Source organism: Sinocyclocheilus grahami, unplaced genomic scaffold (assembly GCF_001515645.1).
Source record: "Sinocyclocheilus grahami isolate Dianchi unplaced genomic scaffold, SAMN03320097.WGS_v1.1 scaffold362.1, whole genome shotgun sequence".
Taxonomy (NCBI): domain Eukaryota; kingdom Metazoa; phylum Chordata; class Actinopteri; order Cypriniformes; family Cyprinidae; genus Sinocyclocheilus; species Sinocyclocheilus grahami.
The window spans coordinates 734,857-758,522 of NW_015505541.1; the positions used below are offsets into that span (position 1 = coordinate 734,857).

Sequence of the window (23,666 nt, forward strand, 5' to 3'; positions counted from 1 at the left end):
TTGAAACTAGTGAAAAGTAGCCTGTTTATTTATTTAATTTTATATTCAAAAAGGCCACAGGGCGAAGTTTCCATACAATACAGTATGCTAGTTGAAGAAACATTCATAGACTGTTCTGTTGCCCTAGGAAAGGCAAACACAGGATTAAATACACAAGATTAAATATCTCAAATAAAAATGACTATAATTGCTGTGTAATATAGTATCACTTCCCTTATATACTGTCAACTATCACATGCATTCGCGTGCTGAGCTGAGGAAGGCGTGACGTCACGCCGTGTGTTGTCAGGGGCTCGCAGGAAGAAGCTTACACACTAGGAGCGCTGCGCTCTGCTTTGTCAAAATGGCTGTTGAAGATGGTGAATAGGAAGAAAGAAGCGCCGTAGACCGAAAAACTAGAGAGAAATACGCCCTTCTAAACGGAACTTCAGACAGCAGATAATTACAGCGTTTCTTTTCTGTGAGGTAACGTTACGTCTCGTAACAGAAGGCAGATGTAGGCTTTAAATCGCGTTTGTCGGTTGATGCCGCGTATGATTGACAGTTCATAACCTCCTAAAGGACAGTAACGAGCATCAAGCTGTAGACTTAAGCAGAATTGAACATTCACAGCGAATAAGATGTAGTTTGTTATGTAAATGTACTAAAATACGGTTAATCTGTTCAGGGTTGTTTTGATGGCGATTAATTGACTTGGTCTCGAGGCACTACCCGCCCTGTTTATTTAATATCAAATTACAATAATGTTTAGACAGTGAAATATATCAGGATTAACAAGCACTTTATTACCGGGCAGATAATGTGCTGTGGTGTTGTTGTGCTCTTACTCACGCAGGTTCCATTTATTTGACATTATATAGTTATTTTTAGCCATATTTTCATCTATCTATCTATCTATCTATCTATCTATCTATCTATCTATCTATCTATCTATCTGTCTGTCTATCTGTCTGTCTGTCTGTCTGTCTGTCTGTCATGGAGAGAAGCACATCATACATGCGTGCAAAAACAAACAAACAGAAAACAGTAAATATTACAATATTTATTGTTTTGTTATATTTTGATGTAAAAATATAGCAAAACATAATATATAATGCTTAGCCTAGTCATTTTTTTTTATTGTTTTATGTAATATAGTGTGCTTCTCACCAGTCTTTATAAATATCCATTTAATATAGAGCACCATTATAATTGTAGGGCTGTCAGTCATCTCAGCATCTTGCTGTAGACTCTAGGCGTGAACCACTCTTGGTCGCCATAAATAATGCATGATGCCATTCCAGAGCAGACAGACAGACAGCAGTCACAGCCAGCAATCTAAAGGCATTCACACAAAAGCAGAGGACAGTGTGACACTGAGTGTGCTGGATATATATGGTGTCACATAGTGGTTTATAAGAATAACTTCGGTGTCGTGTTTCACAGATAGAGCTTAAAGAGCTGCTTGGATTCCTGAGTGAGCTGCTATATTCTCTTTGTTGTTGTCCAGTTGTTTGTTGAGTGCCTGCCTGTTTTTTTTCTTCTTTTTTTTATGTATTGTCTGTATTGAACATTCTGTACAGACATTCTTTTAGTCTGTATTGAAGGTTAAATCTTAGCCTAGTCATTTTTTTTTATTGTTTTATGTAATATAGTGTGCTTCTCACCAGTCTTTATAAATATCCATTTAATATAGAGCACCATTATAATTGTAGGGCTGTCAGTCATCTCAGCATCTTGCTGTAGACTCTAGGCGTGAACCACTCTTGGTCGCCATAAATAATGCATGATGCCATTCCAGAGCAGACAGACAGACAGCAGTCACAGCCAGCAATCTAAAGGCATTCACACAAAAGCAGAGGACAGTGTGACACTGAGTGTGCTGGATATATATGGTGTCACATAGTGGTTTATAAGAATAACTTCGGTGTCGTGTTTCACAGATAGAGCTTAAAGAGCTGCTTGGATTCCTGAGTGAGCTGCCATATTCTCTTTGTTGTTGTCCAGTTGTTTGTTGAGTGCCTGCCTGTTTTTTTTCTTCTTTTTTTATGTATTGTCTGTATTGAACATTCTGTACAGACATTCTTTTAGTCTGTATTGAAGGTTAAAATGAGGGTCACGTGCCGGCGCATATTGAAAAAGCATCAAATGCTGTAAAATATTAAACATTTATTTGGATTGATTTGTGGTTGGATTTTTGCCACACAGGGTGGTATAGGGTGTTGCGTGTCGTAGTGTTTATATTTTATTTATCCTGTCATTCTATATATCTATTATTCTGTCCATTTATTTCACCGGGAAAAATTTAAAAAATTTAAATTAAGTGTCAAATGATAAATGACAGATATTCAAATGAAAAATCGTATATAATGTTTGTTATATTGGTTGTTTTTCATTACTATTGTATGTTGTAGCCTATGTTTTCTTTTAATACATTGATGTTTCCATGAAAATAGCTATAGATGCTGGTATGGCAATAGAAATAGACAAATAAATAAATGCATTGATGGGGGAAAATCGAAAGAGTGTTAGGTATGAAATTGTCTTTTTGATAGATATTTAAGATGAATATTTGCACTAATTAACTGTAGGGAAACCTATTAGAGTGTGTCTGTGGAGGTGTTTGGAGAAAATGAACTGTTATCTCTGTGTTATGCTTATCTGTGCCAGCCTCCTTTCTCCTGACATTTAAAGTCCATTGCTATTCTTGGCCTGCACTGATATCACCTGTCACTCAGTCAGGCTAACTCAGCAATTTAACATCTCTAATCTCAAAGAATTTCACATCTTTATCCTCCCAACAACCTACTGCAGAATTCAGATTATCTTAGACCATCTCTGTTCATAATCTGTGTTTTGAAAATGACTACATATATCTCTGTTCAGGGTGTCCCAGTGAGTGGCAATCATGGACACCACAACCTCCATCAAGATGACCACTCTGGCCATCCAGAACCTCTTCGGCTATGTGGAAGAAGAGAATCTGGCTGCTGTCAAAGCCCATCTTGACAAGTTCAAAGAGGTGGATGGTCGAAGCGATGTAAGTTGCGTCTAAAAAAAAGTCAAATGCAATTTAAGATTATCAGTTAAAATGTAGAAATATCAAAGCTCGCTCTTTCTCACTGTGTGTTTGACAGAATGGACAGACTCCTCTCATGTTGGCCTCAGAGCAGGGCAGTCTTGAGATTGTTCAAGAGCTCATCAGAAGAGGAGCAAATGTCAACTTGGATGATGTGGTGAGAAAATACCCACTTTAGATTCACAAAAAGAGTTGGCATGTAGTCACTCTTGTTTCTGTTTAATCACTGCAGATATTCACATAACATTTACCAACCAAAAGTGGAGCAGATATTTTCAATATTGCTTGATATCATTTTTGGATGGCTATTATCAGCAGCTTATTACAATGTTGTTATAAGAAAATATGGACACACATACATAAAGCATTTATTTTCCCCCAAAAAATTATTGTTATAACTTAAATTATAAATTATTATTCAAAATTATATTTTTTAATAATTAAAAATCTGAATTTGAATCCCAGTAAAACCTCTTCTGTATTCCTGGTCAATATTTTTGCCATATATTTAAAACCTGTGTAAGGCGTGTTGTCCATTATAATTGTGCTGTAGGGCTTTTCTTTCTAGTACACTCCATCACTGTTCCCATGGTGACATTAGCCAGATTCAATGGTTTCCATAGCGACCTGTCTTTGTGCTTTTCCCTGATAGGACTGCTGGTCCGCTCTGATCTCTGCAGCTAAGGAGGGGCATGTGGAGGTGGTGAAAGAGCTGCTGGAAAACAGTGCTTACATTGAGCACAGAGACATGGTGAGAAAATCTAATAGCAAAAGTTTGCATTAAAAGCAATATGTGTGTTTTATTTTGTACAATAATCACATTTGGAAAATAAACACATTCTTATGTAATGATCAAAACTTAGTGAGTTGGCTTTGTGTCATGCAGGGGGGTTGGACTGCCCTTACTTGGGCTTCATATAAAGGTAGAGTTGAGGTGGCCACGGTCCTGCTTGAGGTTGGGGCGAACCCAAACACCACTGGACAGGTAAAACTTGCATATGGTATAAGCACATACAAATCATATGAAATCAATATTGAATCTAAATAATGCCAGTTTAATAAATGCAATCATTGACTAAAATTTGTCATGCATTTCACATGTCATGCACAGCAATACAGCGTCTACCCCATTATCTGGGCAGCCGGTAGAGGCCATGCAGAGATTGTGAAACTCTTGCTGGAGCATGGAGCTAAAGTCAATTGCTCTGATAAGGTGAGCTAAAACAATCCTTCCTCACTGTGATTAAATAATTATGAATAATAAATGAATAATAATGTTCTTACAATGGAAAGGGTCAATCATTTAATGAGCGATCGTTGCATTTCTATTGTGAGCGATATATTTATTGATTTTTTTAGTTCTGTTTCTACAAACCAAAGTCAACATTATTTTCTCTGGTAATCAGCAGCATGCCACAGTTGCTGTTGATTGATTTTAATTTGTAATGAGCAGGAAATATTCCTTTAATGATTTTACTGTGAGATATATTAAAGGTAAAGACTTGTTTAACTTTAAAATGTGTCATTTTATACTTTTAGTACGGCACCACCCCACTGATCTGGGCTGCTAGAAAGGGCCACTACGACTGTGTGATGCACCTGTTGGAGAACGGAGCCGATGTTGACCAGGAGGGGGCGGTATGTGCTCATTATATAGCATAGTGGTTCTCAACCTTTTTGACTTTAAGGCACCCCAATTTCTTCAACAATTTTCAAAGTCCCAGATTGGTATTTACTGGATAAGGATATATCAGTATTTTTTACCCATGATTCCTACCCGATAAAATATTCCAGAGCTTGGCATAACTAAAAAAAATTTTTTTTTTTTTTAAAAACAGCAACTAAGATTTGATTCATTTATGTGACTTTTACAGATCTAGAAATCACACTTTTTAAATGTTATATAATCATCATCCTCAAGAAGTATTTCAGTACTCATACACACATTTCCATAATAAATACACATAACTTTACATATTAACTGAAAAAGGTGTAAGCTGAAACCTTTTTAATGCTCAAATTTTTGAAAGCTGAAAATTGTTTTTCGTTATAATTCTAATAAGCCTTATATGTATATTAACACTTAGTCATTTAGCAGACGCTTTTATCCAAAGTATGTAAGATATATTTCGATTTTTAGCTGTTTTAACATTGATTTAAAATTGCTTTAAGCCATCTTGTTGTCCCCTTGAAAGTTGGCTGAGGCCTCCCAGTGGGCCCTGTTTGAGAACCACTGATTTAGTTGCATTACATTGGAATCCCGAGGGCCTGTCGGTCTTATTTAGTTACTCTCATCCATTCAGAACTCCATGACGGCACTGATCGTGGCTGTGAAGGGGGGATATACAGAGGTGGTTAAAGAGCTTCTGAAGAGGAACCCAAATGTAAACATGACTGATAAGGACGGAAACACAGCTCTGATGATCGCAGCTAAAGAGGGCTACACTGAGATTGTGCAAGACCTGCTTGATGCCGGAACATATGTCAACATCCCAGACAGGGTGGGTTGAACCTCGCAACAAACCTGTAAACAAACAGAAATGCTAAAACTGATATACTGGATAAAAATTACCTGTGATATTATGTATTCTCATTGTATGTTGTGTTTTAAACCTGTAGAGTGGAGACACTGTGCTGATTGGAGCTGTGAGAGGTGGGCATGTTGAGATTGTGAGGGCGCTACTGCATAAGTATGCAGACATCGACATTAGAGGCCAGGTAACATGCCTGTTATATCATATATGTGAAGATACTTTAAACTAGGGTTTCGTAATGATGATTAAACTTATAATCACATTATTATTTATAAAATATAGTTATTACTCCAGGGATCAACGCTAAAGATTTTTTCTACTGGCCCAGTCGGGCCAGTGGTTCAAATTTTAACTTGCCCTGCCAACATTTTCACTGGCCCTGCCACAAAAAATAAAATAATTGCTGTTATCATTGTTTTTGATCTGTTATCTTGTATTCTAATAAATAAGCTTATATGACACCAATATTTTAGATACCAATTAAATTTTGTAATTCTCTATTTCAATTTCGATACCACAGCAAAAGTCACTAGCCAAAAATAAACATAAATATAAAGTTTAAACATTAAAGACAAGTGACAGCCAGTAAATAAGAACAAATTAACAAATTACAAGTAATAGCACAATTAAATATAGGCCTATAGCACAAAAATAGAAATGAAATGATGCTTTAGGTTTTTATGTTTGTAGATGTTCAGGTACAGAAATTGACAAATCACACATAAAATAACATTTGCATATTCTTCACTCTGTGTTGCACCTTGATTTTTCATAGCCATTTGAAATTAGAGGCAACCACTGCATTTTAATCATAAATTGGAAAAAAAAGTGCAATGTTGGATTTATATTAGATTGTATAATTTCAAGATCTGAAGCAAAAATAGAATAACCTGACTTTAGCTTTGTGAAATTATGCGACATAAAACATCTGCACGAAACGGAAACAGCAGGTGGGCTGAATAAGATGCAGATTCACTCTCTGACAGCAGACAGCGCTTATGGTACAGTGATACAGCGTTTCCTTGGTTACAGCTGTAAACACAGCAGCGCTGCGCGTATTAACCATTAACACTAATTTAATGCATCATATGGAGACAAAATGAAAAGAAAACGCCATTTCTGAAAACAGTCAGTTCCGTTCCCCTCAGAAACACATTCATATAAAATTAAATATTAGGATTTTCTTCCTATATTTTGCGTATCGTGAACAGTGATCTTGTTCTGCCTGCTACAGTATTTTCTCCTCTTTGTGTCCGTTTTCAGCATCTCTGGCCTCTGTTAACGCCCGTTTACAGACTAAGTATAATAATAACGTAATATTTCCACACAAATGGCCATTGGGAAAATTATTGCAGTGCAGTTTGTGTGCAAGCACGGAACAGAAGATAGTCTGAAATAAAACAAAAAATGTCTGGTACATCAGTGCATCTGTAACATACTCCAGTGTATAAATTCAATATAGATTAATCATTGTTAAAGCTACAAAGTTACTTGTCAGGGTGGGTATTTTGACATACATTTGTATGTATTTGCCCGCTCAGGCGGCTCACACGGTTGTCTGTGCACGAGCTGTTCACACAGAACACAGCACGCGAGTACTGAATGTAGTTGTCTTTCGTGCCCAAATGCTTTTTATTCGTTTGAATTTTTAAATTAACAAGTCTTAAAAACACATGCAAATGATAAGTCGTGACGACGCTGCAGTGGCCCGACCGGGCAAGTGACAAATCCGTCTACTGTCCCGAACGTCTTTCACGCTGGCCCCGGGCCATTGAGCAGTCCTTATTGTCGAGCCCTGTTACTCACAGTCTTTTTTACATTTCATCAGAATTATTGCACTTTCACGTAAGCACAAATCAAGAACTTCAACTCATACACTGGGTTTATTTTACCTACCTAACATTGATTTCAGTAATTACAAATTATGTTCATGTTTGTTGTGTTTTGAGGGTCTATATTGAGAGAAGCAAAAATCATAATCACAATTGAAATATGATTAATTGTGCAGTCCTACTTTAAAGTTATGGGAAATTTGTTTGTTGCAGGAAAATAAGACTGCTCTCTATTGGGCCATAGAGAAAGGCAATGCAACCATGGTTAGAGACATACTGCAGTGCAATCCTGACACAGAGACCACCACTAAGGTAAAGAACAGCAAGACTTGTGTCAAAGTGATTGTTTCACTGTTTTGAGCCAGTCTTGAGTCTGTATTTGTCTGTATATAGGATTCTGAGACACCACTAATCAAAGCCACCAAGATGAGGAACATAGAAATAGTGGAGCTGCTGCTGGACAAAGGAGCCAAAGTGTCTGCAGTCGACAAGGTAAAACTTCAGGCACATTATTCGCATTCACATGATGAGACTATACCGCAATTTAAACATCTGCTCTCTTTGGCTGCAGAAAGGGGACACCCCTCTTCATATTGCCATTCGTGGACGGAGCCGCAGGCTGGCTGAGCTCCTTCTCCGTAACCCTAAAGATGGCCGCCTCCTCTACCGGCCCAACAAAGCTGGAGAGACACCCTATAACATCGACTGCAGCCACCAGAAGAGCATCCTCACCCAGATTTTTGGAGCCCGTAAGTCTGAGACTAGATCTCCATCATGAGTTTAACTATTGATTAATACTCGTTATTAGGGCTGGATATTGATATAGATTTCCTGATTTAATTAGGTTCTGATTCACAAGCTCTTGATTCAGTTCTGATTTCGATTCTTACATATGAAAATAGTTATATCTCTGCAAATGCATGTCTTATTGATCTACAAAAACCAGAGTCTTGCTCTTTATAGTTCAGAACCTAACATTTTTTTTGAAGTAAGCATATGCTTTGAATTGCTGTAGTTGCATTTCAGCACTAAATTATACCGCATTTTCTGTAGGTTATGAATGACCTGTGTGTATTTTTGCCCCTTTCTGTGTTGTCCCCTTTAGGACATCTGTCCCCCACAGAGTCAGATGGGGACATGCTGGGCTATGACCTGTACAGCAGTGCTTTGGCAGACATCCTGAGTGAGCCCACCATGCAGCCGCCCATCTGTGTGGGTCTGTATGCCCAGTGGGGCAGCGGCAAGTCCTTCCTGCTCAAGAAACTAGAGGGTGAGCATTATTTAGAGTCGCTCGGCTTAAACTAGGAAAGTGACCTGAAAAGGATATTTTAAAGCACAGTTTACTCATGTACAGCACGTACCTACCTAGCTTTTTAGCTATTTCTGAGCTTGAAATGTTTAATCGAGCTCAATTCGCTGCATCTGGTGTATATTTATTGGTGGATGAATCTTCATATTTCTTTCTCAGATGAGATGAAGACATTTGCAGGTCAGCAGGTGGAGCCTTTGTTCCAGTTTTCTTGGCTGGTTGTGTTATTGTCGCTCCTGCTGTGCGGCTCTGTCACGCTAGTGCTCGGTTTCACCGTGGATCCCAAGCTGGCTGTTGCCATCTCTCTCAGCATTCTGGCACTGCTTTATGTTTTCTTTGGTAAGAAAAACAGAACGGTTATTTATTGTCCCAGACTAAGTTCTGTATTCATGATAAAAATCCATACTTTTGGTCATAATTGGGTTAGGAGTTATCAAGCTAAACTCAATCAGTGTCCCTTGAAGTATAGTATAGTGAATGTATATGAGCAACTCTCCATCTCTACACAGTGGTTGTGTACTTTGGGAGCAGGCGTGAGGGTGAAAGCTGGAACTGGGCGTGGGTCATTAGCACCCGTCTGGCTCGACACATCGGATACCTGGAGCTTCTGCTCAAACTCATGTTCGTCAACCCACCAGAGCTGCCGGAACAGACCACCCGTGCACTGCCTGTCAGGTAATTACCTATCCTCTACATAAACCATTAAGCCATTAAGATGAGGTCCTGTCCTAAATGATAGATGTGGTCTTGTCATTTTCTCATTTTATTCTTAAAAGCACCAGGCTGTTGATGTGGTGTTGACTTAGTAGCCAATAGTCAAAGCAACATTAAGACACTAAACTGTGAAGGGCAGCATAGTGCAGTAGTATCAGTGCTGTCTGTAAGGTTTTTCCAACTGTAATATTAGACTTAAAACTCTATTATGTATAGTTTTACAGTTTATGTATTGTTATTATTTGCTAATATAATAATAAAAATATATTAATAAAAGCAACTATTATTGTTATTACTTAAGTATACAGTATATTAGATCCAGCAAGAATTCATTAAGTTCAAAGACATTCATAATGGTATAAAGACAACTTTTGAATGGTATTGTACTATTAATGTGTATGTGTACATATATACATACCTTTATGTTTTTGATGTACATTTTCAGTTTTTTATAGTGGCTAGTTTTTTTATATTTTAGCAGAAGTTTGAATATTACTCTTTGGTAAGAAAAAACTGATATCATTTTTTTTTCTTTCAGGTTTCTGTTCACAGACTATAACAGGTTATCCAGTGTGGGTGGGGAGACGTCCATGGCTGAAATGATCGCTACTCTCTCAGATGCTTGTGAGAGGGAGTTTGGCTTTTTGGCCACCAGACTTTTCAGAGTCTTTAAAACTGAGGACACTCAAGGTAAAGGCAACTTAACCATTCTTGATTCTTCAGGGACTATGTTAGTAAACATAGCCTATATTTGCTACATTACATTTATTGTTGTGACCATGTCTACCCTCAGGAAAAATGAAGTGGAAGAAAACATGTTGCATCCCATCCTTTGTTATCTTCCTCTTCATCCTGGGCTGCTTGATCATGGGAATGGCCCTGTTGGCGGTCTTCAAGGTGGATGGGCAAAACCAGACAGTGAACGCAGTGCTGGTTTCCATGGCTAGTGTTGTTGGTTTGGCGCTGTTGCTTAATTGTCGCACCTGGTGGCAAGTGACAGACTCAGTGCTGAACTCCCAGAGGAAGAGGCTGCACAGTGCTGCCAACAAGATGCACAAGCTGAAGAGTGAGGGCTTTATGAAGGTTCGTTGACAGGCTTCTGAGTAACTTATACGAAGAGCTACATAGAGTCACACACAAGTCACAGATGGTCAACTTTTTTTCACAGGTCTTGAAGAATGAAGTGGAGCTCATGGCTAAGATGGCCAAATCTATCGATGGCTTCACCCAGAACCAGACACGTCTAGTTGTCATCATTGATGGCCTGGACTCCTGTGAACAGGATAAAGTGCTACAGATGCTTGACACGGTGAGCACCAGCAGTTGTGAGCACACCAATGCTTTTAATGCTAACTAAAACAACTAAATATCATTGTCATTAATTTAAATAAAGCTCCAATAAAATAAAATATCATTATTAGATGAAAAAAAAAAAAAGTTGACAAAGCAACATTTCTAGCAAATTATCTTTGAAGTACTACATTTATTAAAATCATAAAAGAAAATAATTTAAATATAAATAAATGAAGGCTGAATAGGAATTATTAAAAATAAAAAAGATGAAAATGGTACATTACAAAATAACTACAATTATATTGTCAACTGAAAATATACAAATAAAAGGTAATTCAAAACATTAGTAGCTTCTGTAATAGTATATAAATAATACTGAAATAACACTAAAATATCATGCCTGAAAATATCATCCATCTATTTCTGGACAAGTCTCCCTTTTGAATGAAATCTCTTAAAACATTAAAGGGATAGTTCACCTTCAGTTGGTCCCCACTAGGTGCTTTTGGCACCTCGTAGATCTAGGAACTTGCCAGCAGGGTAGTTCCTAGAGAACCAATTTCTCCCTTGGGCTGTTTTTCTGGAGAATTCGTACCGGCACCGGCACTGACAGTGACATCTTTATTTGTGGCATTTGCAAACATAAACAACTGGTGAATGGAGGATGCCGTGATCGGAGCAGTTTCTGATGCATGTCGTGGGTTTCGTGATAACGGAGAAGGAATGAAAACGCACAAAAAAGAGCACAAAAATCTGGCTAATTCTCTTATGACAACTTGCAGTGTTTTATCATCGAGGCTGAAAAAAAAAACACAAAACTGCAGATAACAGGTAGCTAAATGCTGTTATTATTGCTGTTTTCCATGTTTGTGGAGTAAATTTTCTTACACAACTTTTAAAAAATGATGGGTAACCGGTGTTTCTTATGTGTTTGTCCAATCAGCGTACACATACGTCACTGGTAGTTCCTATAGAGCTGTTTTAGACCCTACTCTGAAGTAGGAGCTAATTTAGTTCCCCCAAATGGAACTAGAACTAAATACGTTCCTAGTTCCTGCAGTGAGAACATGCCAAAAACTTTAACTATGAAAAGGTTCCTCCGGTGCGAAAGCGCTAACTGACTTGCATAGTGTTTTTTTTTCATACTATGGAAGTCAGTGGAGACCAGCTACTGAAGGTGAACTATCCCTTTAAGTCTGCGCTGTCATGTGCAATGATGCCTTCAAGCTGATTAAATAATTTGAAAAGACAGTGGTCTCCTAGAACTGGCTTTTCTGCTAGTCGAAGAAAAATACTTTGATACTGACTTTTAATGTACTGACAGAGGATCTAGTGAATGTGAAGTGAGTGTTAGCTTAATAAAATCCTTTAAATGTCACCCTTAATTTCTATAAAATGTGTTTTTTTGTGTTGTTTAAATCACCACTTTTGAGGCCTATATCAAAAACCTGTCAAAATTGTATTTCTTATTATATTAGGTGAGAGTGCTGTTTTCCAAGGGTCCTTTCATCTCTGTCTTCGCCAGTGATCCTCACATCATCATCAAAGCTATAAACCAGAATCTAAACAGCGTGCTGCGTGACTCCAACATCAACGGCCATGACTATATGCGCAACATCGTCCACCTTCCTGTCTTCCTCAACAGCCGTGGCCTCAGCAGTGCAAAGAAGATGTGTGCACCCACTCCTGCTAACGGAGACACTGGGAACTCTGAGGGTTTGTATCAACATGGGATGAGGGGTTAAAATACAGTAGGATGTCTTGTGTTTCAAATAATGCCTGACTATTATGGGAAGTAGTCTTCCTTGTGTTTCGATATACACCACCATTCAAAAGTTTGGGATCAGTAAGAATTTTTTAATGTCTTTTGCTCACCAAGGCTGCATTTATTTGATCAAAAATATAGTAAACGGTAATATTTTGCTATATTATTACAACAGAAGAAATAATTTTTTAATAATTGAAAAATTGATTGATTTCTGTGATTGCAAGGCTGAATTTTGAGCAGCCATTACTAACGTCTTAAAAAAATCTTTCTTAAAAAATCATTCCAGTATACTGATTTGGTGCTCAAGAAATATTTTTTTTATTATTATCACCGTGGAAAACAGTTGTACTGCTTATTATTTTTTTGGAAACCATGATACAGTTTTTTATAATTCTTTGATGACTAGAAAGTTCAATAGAACAGCATTTATATATGTATTATAAATGTCTTCACTTTCGCTTCTGATCAACTTAATGCATTCTTGTTAAATAATAATAAAAAATGACTGACTCTGAATATTTGTATGGTAGGTTACAAAATGTCGCCAAACATATCTTGTGTTTTATGCCAACATAGTGTCCAAACCACATTGCTGTAACCCTATTTTGACCAACATTCCATATTAGCTTTTAAATCTTTGTTGTAAATCAAATGCTGCATGACAAAAATGCTCGCAAAGCAAATTTCTTATTATTTTTTTATGCTGTAGGTTGGCATGAGGAGTTGGACAGAAAGTTGTCCCAGAACAGCCTGGGTGACCAGACCAAGTTTGGCAGTAAGACGACTCTTAACCGCAGGGTAAGCTGATAAATATGCTGCTTCATGTCAGGAGGCTACTTATATTATAATGATTAGCGAATATGACTAGGATTAATAGATATGTGATGTTTGCAATAGCATGATGATTTGAACTCCAAAGATGAACGGAATTGTTTGTCCTGTCTGGCAGTCCCATGGCTTGCATTTGTGCAGTTTGTCTGACTAATCCAATGACATTAATGTTTTACTACATGATATGCTCAGATCACAAAATGTTTCCAGATTTCTCCCTTGACGTTTTCCTTCCCTGTATTCCTTAATGCTATTGATTTAGAATAATCGTGATTTAAATCTGGCTGATCTCTCCTCAGGATACTTATCGCCGTCGACAGATGCAGAGGTCAGTCACGCGTCAGATGTCCTTTGACCTCACAAAACTGCTCGTCACTGAGGACTGGTTCAGTGACATCAGCCCTCAGACTATGAGGAGACTCCTCAACATTGTATCAGTCACAGGTCAGCATTCAATCTTTATGGTCAACATGTTCCTAAAATGATTTATCACTGCATGTTATTTCAAAGAAAACAATTCTCTGTGTAATCTTTAATCAAAATGCAGTAACTTGCTCTTACTCTGAAACAACTTTCCTTTTCCAGTGACATCACTTGAGCTATTAGGGAATGTTTACTAATAGTTAGTAATGGCCGCCTTTTGTAATCAAAATGAAACATGATGTTTTCTAATTGACCCAATTTTTTTCATTTTGAGTATCCTGTTTTCCTCTGAAATATGCCACCTTATGGAAGTAAGACGGGTTGCAAACATCTGAATTATAGCAGAGTTGCAGAGGTATACTGCCGTATGAAAGTTTACAGTCAGATATTTTTTTAAGAAAGAAATTAATACTATTTATTCAGCATGAGCATATTAAATTGATCAAATGGCAGTACAGACATTTATAATGTTACAAAAGATTTCTTTTTCAAACAAATGTTATTTTGAACTTTCTTTTTATTAAAGAATTGTTTAAAAATGTATCACCCTTTCTACAAAAATAAGCAGTACAACTATTTTAAAGATTGATAATAATAAAAAACAATACCAAATTACCATATTAGTATGATTTTTGAAGGATCATGTGATGCTGAAGACTGGAGCAATGGCTGCTGGTAATTCAACTTTGCCATCACAGAAATAAATTACATTTTAAAATATATTTAGAAAGAAATCCATTGGGTTTTTTTCTTTCTCTTTTTGTTCTTGTTAGGTTTTTGTTTTGTTTTGTTTTTGCTGTGATTTTGATCAAATAAATGCAGCCTCAGTAAGACTTCTTGAAAAAAAAAACATTTAAAAAAAATCATAACAACCCCAAATTTTTTGAGTGGTAGTGTATGTAGTCACTATAATGGAATATGAACTTTCAGATATAAAATCATAAAGTTTGAACATTCAGTACTCATGAAATATGCTCCTCTTGTTTAGGCCGCTTGCTGAGGGCCAATCAGATAAGTTTTAACTGGGACCGGCTTGCATCTTGGATCAACTTGACTGAGCAGTGGCCGTATCGCACGTCCTGGCTCATACTGTACCTAGAAGAGACAGATGGCATCCCAGATCAGACAACTCTGAAAACCATCTATGAAAGGTAGAGGCTTTTAAAGAAACCACATGAAGCTATTTATGTTTTATAATGTCATTATGATGTTGTAATGTAGATCTCTAGAACACTGCATTTGAACTAACACAATTCCTGATGTTTCAATTTCACCACATGCTTTATCACAGTAGTTTTGTAGCTCATCAGATTGCCAGAAACACACTGTTGTTTTAAACTTGAGATCAACAACTCAGATCATAGCTAATCGGTGCAAAAATAGTTTTTTTTTTTTATCAGAGTAATCTTATGCAATGTATTTGTTCTGTATGATTTTTTTTTTGCATGTAGTTTGTTCGTTAGCTCGTTGGGGTCTTAGAGAAAAATGTCTCCTTTGGGAAGCTTCCTGGAAACGAATAATGGGAGGCCACAGAATGTCAGATGAAGCCAAAGAAAGCAGGTCCAGATCATTAGATAGGCTTCCCTACGGTGATTAGTCAGATGATGCTATTCATGTAAGACTTGTGTCACTGCATAGATATGTCGTCAGAAATGAAATGATTATGGAATATACTGACTGCACTCATGTTGTTTATTCCTCTACACATGTGACATACCATCACTGTGCAGTTCTTGTTGTACACCAGTATAAAGAGAGAAATGAATGCATTCATGGGTGTATTCTGACATTTTAAGGGGTTTATAGAGCATTTCTGAAAACCCTTAGGTCTGTTTAAGTGGAAACATATGAAGTTTGTGGTTTTATGAAGAGGTTTGGCATCCAGAACATCAGTAATATTGCTGTATTGTGTTGATACTGGCTGTCTGCACACTCCTTCCACTCTTAAAGCGGCCCATGCCCCAGAAACAGAAAATGAAATGAAGATATTGTGCTGCTAATGCTGAGTTATATCAGCATCATTTTCATTTTCAGTAAAACCATCATGACTTTGTTTTATCTGGCAAGGCTCAATGTCATGTATGCCAGGGTATGTTAAAACCAGTCATTCTCACAAGACCTGCATTGTTTTAGTTAAAAACGTGATGGATGCTCCACACATGCAAAAGTAACTTTTACAAACCTTAAAATATTAGTATTGTCTCATGTTTCTCAACTTGTATCTTTCATGTACTGTCTGACAGGATCTCCAAGAACATTCCAACCACTAAAGATGTGGAGCCTTTGCTGGAGATAGATGGTGACGTCCGTAGCTTTGAGGTTTTCCTTTCTTCCCGAACTCCAGTGCTTGCGGCTCGAGACATCCGCACCTTTCTCCCCTGCACTGTTAATTTAGATCCCAAACTCAGAGAGATTATTGCAGGTAAATGTCTTTTTTTTTTTTAAACAAATCACATTTAATGTGTATATATATATATATATATATATATATATATGTATATGTGTGTATATATATATATATATATATATATAAAATTTTTTATATATATATGTCCCAAAGTTTGATAACAAAGTTGTGAAAATTACAAACCTTATAGAAAATGATATAGAAAACAAATAGAGAATATACTGTATAATACTTCTATTTACCTTAGTCATACCCTGTTGAAAAGCATGTTTTCCAAGTTTTTATCTCGGTATTTTCTCAGATGTGCGTGCTGCCCGGGAGCAAGTGAACATGGGTGGCATCACCTATCCCACGCTGCCTTTGCAGGAGGGCCGTCCAATATCAGTCTACAGCCAGCAGTCTTCTGCCTGCTCCCCTACTGCCTCCTACAATGGCCCGTATAACCCACCGGGTGTGTCTCCTCAGCCCCACAGCGCCTATTTCAGCGGCATGGCCGGGCCACAACACCCGTTCTACAACAGGGTGAGTGTCACCGCACAGATAACGCACAAAAGATCACGTGAATTGCAAAATTTTATAGATTAAACAATGAATAAGAAACTGTGTTTTTGTTGCAATCTATCATTAGATTATTGCCATCTCTTTGGGGGGCGATTGAGGTGAAATGGGTCCAGTTAAAACCGATAAATAGTGTCAAGTGTAGATTGATGACTCTGCTGTGTTTTAGACTTAACTTTCCTCAGGGAGCTCTACTAGGCATGTCGGCTCATTTAATAGATGAGGGAAGTCCCTTGGACGAGCACACGCCTCTCAAAATATTCCAGCCTCAGTGCCAAACATTTCCACATGCCCACCCAGACAATTTTTCATTCATTTCCCTGTGCTCGTGTTTCAGTGATTGTTTTTCTTCATTTTAGCGTCATTTATATTTGCGTTTGCCTTGTTTTCTTAAGTTCAGCCCCATAATGTAACAAAATGAGGTGTTTATGAGGCTACATGTTTGTACACATTGTATCCCTCCTAATCATTTATTTTTTAAGCATTTGTACATGTTAGAGAGAGAATGTGTGTGTGTGAGAGAGCGAGAGATTGAGTGTTATTTCATTATTTCACATGTTTGGATTTAAAGGAATCTTTCAGGTTCAATACAGTTAAGCTCAGTTGACAGTGTTTGTGGCATAATGTTGAATACCAAACATTTTCTTTAAGAGAAGAACAAAAAAATGGTTACAGTAAGATTCTTAAAATGGAAGGGCAAGTTGAAATTATTCATAAATAAAATGTTTTTTATTGATTTACCTTGTATTGAACTTGAACATTCCTGCATGTATTTATGATTTTCTGTTATATTTTCATTCCCTAAATTTTTTTTCTTCTCCAAACTTGGTCTCCCAGCCATATTTCCCCCAACATCTATACCAGCTGCCGCGGCAGTATGCTGGCAGCTCCTTCCCTGCTCATGTTCTTCCACGTCCATTCATTAAAACCAGCTATCCCAAGGACCATAGCAGTGGACTTGTAAGTACTAGTCATGAACAAAAGCTGCCAGACCTTGTGCTTATGGATAACAGCATAGCGCTAGTGTTAGACATTCTTGCTAGGGTTTCACTTGCTGACATACTTTTCTTCTACAGCTAATGTTTAATTTTTGCTCTGCAGGCGTTTCCTTTTATAAACATGAATATAAAGTTTCTTCTTCCCTCTTGTCTTATATGTCAGTATCATTTTATTTTTGCTGTTTTCATGGTATACTTTATGCTTTTTCTTAGAGCGTAATGTGTGATATGAAAGTCTATCATATTCTTTGTGGGACTTTGTACGGATAGAGTGTTATTACTTATTCATGGTTTTTGTTGTGAGAATTTGTAGAATTGTTGAATTATTGTCAATTAGCATGAAAGGCTCGTTTCAGAAGGGCCAAATATTTTAATCTTCAAATATCTGTATGCCCCCTTTAAATTGAGACTTTGGCCTGTTCCAAATCTTGACAGTCTCGTCTGTGTCCAACAATAAAACATGCATATTTTTCACAGTCTGTTTAATTGTTTTTAAATTAATTGCAAAATAATTTTTTATTAAATAACATTATTTGCTAATAATAATATTTATTGTGCATAAACATTTTGTATACAACTGTTCCCACGTTTTATTTATATCACACAAATTAATGCGTCGACTACGTTTAAAAAATTTTTTATTTCCTTTAATTTGTGAGTTTGTCACTAACTACAAACTGATTTTTGATCCCACAGCTAGGTCCCAAAAATGACAGCTTAATTTAGCTTTTTTTCCCGTTATTTTGTTTATAGAAAATAACATTCAAGATTTTTTAAATAAATTTTCAGTCCCTGTTGTGTACCCTATTTGTGTAAGGTGCCTTATACCTAGTGTTTTACATTTGGTACAGTTTAAGCTTCAGTTGTGTGAGAATAGAAGCAAGATGCCAGTGTTCAAACAGGCACTGCACTAGTGACGTCAAGCACCAGCTGCCTTAATGTTCACCGGAGGCTTTCACAGTCCACCGGTTCCCACATGCTGTAGAGAAAAACTAATTTGCTCTCCATCTTTCTTTCATCAACATGAATGTAGTTCCCTCACGATTTCCACCTCCTTTGTCTCTTCCCTCCTATCCTCTCTCTCCTCAAGCAGGGTAAGGTACCGTCTTTCAAAAAGAAGCAGGTACTGAATCCTTCTAGGCTCGGCTTAAGTTCTGCTGCTCTGCTGATGCTTCCCTTCCTCACACACCTTCACAAACACCCGCTAACACTCTCCAGAGCTCTAAACACTCACACCCCCCGCATGCACTGTGGGACAAAAGAAATTCACTCACAGTGGGGAAGGAGGAATAAAAGTGCTTAAGTTGAAGTTAGATGCCTAATATAAGGTTAAAATTCAAATATGCCAGTTAACTGTACTAAAAAAAGGGTCACTGCATTAATCCTCATAACATGCTAACATGGAGCATAGTTTACTTGGTCACATTAAACTTAAGTCCTTCTCCTTCCTCAGAATTCTCACTTTCCCCTGGATCTTTCAAGCTTCTGTCCTTAAAAAATCCTTTAAAAATAAAGAGATCCTATCTGTTTCTATACCCTTTCAGTTGTGATGATGCAGTTGTTTCAATGATGCCGATTTACACAAAAGCCATTGAAATAATCAGCTTCTCACACAGCGTGGCCTGGATGCGTATTCTGTCAGAAAACTTTAAAAAAGTATAGAACGCAGGTGCCACTTTTGACTTTCCCTTAACAGAGGTCTGTATTTATAGTGCATGTAGTGTAGGTCAGAATTTTTGGTTTTGTTATAATTAGACGTAGCTATTTGAAAGCTACATAATACTTAATGTTAAGTGTGGTGATAGATGTGACCCTTCAGCACTAATAAATTCTGAGTACAACTATTTGTATCCCTAACTTTTTCTTACCATCATATCACTTTAGATTTGCACTAGCTTCTTTGAAATCCTGCTGACAGCAATATGTTCAAAATGCATTGCATACTTTCCTCCCCAGTACCTCTTTTTGATCCCTCTCTTCCTTGAATTTTAATTCAAGACCTTTTGCATCCCCTTTGGACTGTTTTCTAAAAATCTGCATGGTCTATCTCTTGTAGTAGCAGTCTGAAGGCTTCAGAGATCTTTCATATGCACAGTTCTGATGTAATTGAGTGGCACTAATGGTTCTGTGTGTTGTGTGTACCAGGGGTCTGCCTCTGTGGTCTCAGGCACTCCATCGATGCTGCTCAGCTCAATGAGCACAGATGTTGTCTGCGAGCGTGTCAAACTTATTGACGGCATCGACCAGAACATGCTTTCTCAGTATACAGCCACCATTAAGAAGGTCTGTATTTGTGAACCAAACAATTGTACACTGAGAAGAAAATATCAAACTGTTTTGGACTACGTTCTGATTTTGTGATTTATTTTTTTCCCCAGGCTAACGTAAATGGCCGGGTTCTGTCTCAATGTAACATTGACGAGCTGAAGAAAGAGATGAACATGAATTTTGGAGATTGGCAGCTTTTCAGGACAACAGTGAGTAGTTTTCTATCAGTAATATAACGAGTTGGTCAGATTTCTATGACTTGCCGGCATACAAAAATTATAAATTTAAAATGTCTATGAATTTAAATGTGTGCTTGTTTAAATGTATAAATTCAAAATTTCTAATTGTATGTATTATATGAATACATATGAAATATGTATTTGAAAAGTTTCATATTTATTTAATAATTATATTTAATATTAAAATGTATTTTATTTGTTTCAATTGTTATAAATGTTTTACAAACATTTAGTTTCTTTCAGCAAGTGTTTTATAAAATAAATAAATAAAATAAATGCAATAATAGCTTGTAATAATACAATATAGTCATAAATTCATAAACGCTTTTGCTAAAAAAAATAATGGCATGTGTGGCAGATTATGTCATATGTAAACCACATTTTTACTCACTTGTTGCCACTTAGTCACATTTTATTCTTGGAAAGAATATGTGTTAGTTCAATACTTTTACCTAAAGCCAAGTTCACACTACACGACTTTAAACATCGGCAGATCGAGGTGCTGTTCAAACTACATGGCTGACAACAACTCTGTCACCAAACGACTCTACAAACCACGTTTTGTCATGAAAACACACGTGAGAATTGGAACGGGAATGATGCAAATCGACACGTGAAACAGGAGTTGGTTATTTGAAAATGGGAAGAAATTAGCGCTGCAAGCTGTTTGCTCGATGAAAAATTTTGCTCCATTTATTGTGTACAAACTTTTCTTTAAGCCATGTTGCTGCTGTTGTTTTTCTTCCAGTGACTTCAACCCATGCCTTGCTCTCTCATTGGCTGTAGCTCATCACGACACCTGACACCACGTGATGTCGAGTTGGCCGTCCGGTCCAGATATTTGGCATGCTATATATTTGTTTGCCGTCGGCGAGGTGTTGGCGACGCGTCAGCAAGCCTCTTTGATGCGTCATTGTGTAGTTCACACAAAGATTGCAGAGCGCCGATCACCCGCTGATTTTCCCCCGATCACAGCCCGACCTGTCGGCGAGCTCGTTAACTTGCAAATCGGGCTTAAAATCCTGTAGTGTGAACTTAGCATAACAGAATTCATAACTAAATCTCACAGAAAACCAAATGTTTAAGTTGTAAAGCATGTACATTATCAAGAAATGTAAGCTTGACCCAATAGTGCAAGGGATAGTACAGTTAACTATACTAGTCCATTTAGTACAGAAAGTCTCTCACACTGGCCCTAAATAGTGGTGTAATGAAGTCGATGTTGTGCAGGTGATTGAGCTCCGTCATGTGGAGAACCAGATCCTGCATGAGGAGGCTCCTAGCGAACAGGGCAGCAGCATGGTTGGCCATGTGGAGTCTTGCAGGCAAACTGGTGCACCCGTTCACGGAGGAGTCTGTAACACGGACACCTCACCAATGTACAACTTCAGCCTGAGCTTTGAGGAGCTCAGTAACGTGGGATTGGATGAGCCTCCTAGGCACTCCAACCCTACGTGGATGGTAAGCATTTCTTAGATTCTTGAACCCTTTTTTTCAAGCCATTCCATATTGGACATTTATCTCAACATCTCTTGCCTTCTGTAGGCCACCACTCACCGTACACCTAGTATATCCAGCCTCAACTCTCAAGAGTCCTCCAATGAAATTTGCAAGCTAACAGACAAGCAGCAGGCCGAGTACCACAACGCCTACCAGGAATACATTGCCTCCATGGCTCAGATTGAGGTAGGAATGGAGAAACCTGTGCCACCTTTTGTTGGCCAACTAATGCATTCCAGCACTGAGGACAAGAAGAAGGATGGAGGTGACCAAGATGGGCGCAAATCTGTTTCAAAACGAGGGAGCAGCAAGTCCGGGACCGATAATACCGACTACGCGTCGGCAGACACGCCCACTTTAGATCCCATAACAGAAGAGGATGAGAAGGTTGACCATGGGTCATCAAAGTCCCTTCTGGGACGCAAGACATCTGGAGAGAAGGTGAGCCTCTTCCAGGGTGCTGATCTGAAGCTGAAGCCTGGAGGCGGTTTACGCTACCAGAAACTGACCAGTGATGATGAAGAGTCTGAAGAGTCAGACAATGCCCCTCTGCTCAAGGATGGAGAGAAACCCGAGCCCAAAGCCTCAGATGCTGGAGATCGATCTTTGGCCAAAGGTAAGGATTACCTTTCAGATAAGAAGGATTCTTCTGACTCGGGCGTCCGCTCCAATGAAAGCTCTCCCAACCATTCCTTGCAAGACGAAGAGGCCGACCTGTCGCAGTCTGAGAGGGCTAACCTGATTGAGCTGGATGAGGAGAACTCCGCTAGAAAGCTAGGGCTGCCGAATAGTCTGAGTGGCCTCCAAGACCCAGCTATCGCCCGCATGTCCATCTGCTCCGAAGACCAGTGCAGTCTTCTGGCCAGCAGCCCCGAAGAGAGCTGGCCTTCCTCCAAGAGCTACAACCTCAACCGTACACCCAGCAACACCACCCTCAATAACAACACAAACGCCCAACAAGGAAACAACGTTCGCCAACCCACAGATAGCTCCAACACCACCTCCACCACCACTGGAAGTGATGTCATCATGACTCCTGGTTCCAGCACCACCACCACCCAAAATGAGAACGTCCGTGTGGTGCATCTGAAGAGGGGGCTTAACCCTGGAGATCCCCCTGAGATCCTCAAAGTGTCCTCTGACACCGTCACCTTCGGAGAAGAGCGTGAAAGTATCCTGTAGGCGACGTCTGGATCTACAGCAGTCTTAGCTAATTAATGTTTTGTGGTGACGCATGCCTAAATACACGTAACGGTGATTGTGACATTTCTAAATGTTAAGTGTAGTTGAAGTGGGCTTCATTCAACCATCAACCACCATCTTATAGTTACATACATGGTGTTTCCGTACAGTATTAGTAGCTTAATCAGGTATTAATGTCACCAGTTGTATGGCTATAAAGCATTTTGAAATCACAGCTGTAGAAGAATATTCAGTAGTGTTTCCCAAAAGAAAATATTGTAGTACCTTGTCATGGTTAAGCAGCCAAGCTTTGTGTAAACCCCTTAAAAAGTATGAATATGAACATTGAACATGAATATGAACGCTCTCTTTGTGCTGTAGTTACAGTAGTATATAAGCAGTGACAAGCATGTGTCAGACTGCAGTCCTAAATTAGTCAGTAGAAACTGCATGCCCTGTGATACTAGTATTTAGCAGTTTACTGTACTATTGGCAGCTGTCCTGAAAAGTAAAACGTGTTTGGTAATGCTCGTCTTCAACATGGAATGAAATAAACCTGCACTGACAGTATCCATCTTTTCTTTAGTCTTTGTTTGAGGAAGAAAAATGACTAAAAAAAAAACATTTTGCTGTTCTCTACACACTCGTGCAGAAATGTGTTCCCACGAAACAATTTGGTAAGAGCAAACTTATTTTAGTACCTTGAATTACAGATGGGTGGCACCAGTAGTTCATGCATTACAATTATATCC

At 38.2% G+C, this 23,666-nt stretch overlaps 1 protein-coding gene across 4 annotated transcripts; it reads left to right on the forward strand.

The window, feature by feature from the left end:
- The first annotated feature begins 293 nt into the window (after positions 1–293).
- On the forward strand, positions 294–23,484 carry LOC107549106 (kinase D-interacting substrate of 220 kDa). Of its 4 annotated transcripts, XM_016230057.1 has the most exons (30): positions 294–465; positions 2,866–3,019; positions 3,117–3,215; positions 3,711–3,809; positions 3,945–4,043; positions 4,170–4,271; positions 4,598–4,696; positions 5,362–5,559; positions 5,678–5,776; positions 7,638–7,736; positions 7,818–7,916; positions 7,996–8,173; positions 8,530–8,694; positions 8,893–9,072; positions 9,243–9,408; positions 9,986–10,137; positions 10,241–10,530; positions 10,616–10,756; positions 12,219–12,456; positions 13,218–13,306; positions 13,639–13,783; positions 14,751–14,913; positions 16,006–16,184; positions 16,471–16,691; positions 17,565–17,687; positions 18,819–18,848; positions 19,871–20,008; positions 20,104–20,202; positions 21,463–21,693; positions 21,778–23,484. In XM_016230057.1, the coding sequence occupies exons 2-30, from the start codon at positions 2,888–2,890 to the stop codon at positions 22,912–22,914; spliced, it is 5,190 nt and encodes a 1,729-aa protein (XP_016085543.1). In that variant the 5' UTR covers positions 294–465; positions 2,866–2,887; the 3' UTR covers positions 22,915–23,484. The 4 variants fall into 4 exon arrangements, with proteins under 4 accessions (XP_016085543.1, XP_016085545.1, XP_016085546.1 ...); XM_016230059.1 differs by lacking the exon at positions 17,565–17,687; XM_016230058.1 differs by lacking the exon at positions 18,819–18,848 and having other exon boundaries at positions 295–465.
- Positions 23,485–23,666: the final 182 nt, after the last annotated feature.

What these genes read in the sequence shown, in the direction of transcription:
- LOC107549106 (XM_016230057.1), top strand. Translation starts at nt 2,888, where the DNA reads ATGGACACCACAACCTCCATCAAGATGACCACTCTGGCCATCCAGAAC. An exon ending in ATGTCAACATCCCAGACAGG is followed by an intron (nt 5,560 to 5,677) that starts GTGGGTTGAACC and finishes TTAAACCTGTAG; the next exon opens with AGTGGAGACACTGTGCTGAT. An exon ending in CACCCAGATTTTTGGAGCCC is followed by an intron (nt 8,174 to 8,529) that starts GTAAGTCTGAGA and finishes TGTCCCCTTTAG; the next exon opens with GACATCTGTCCCCCACAGAG.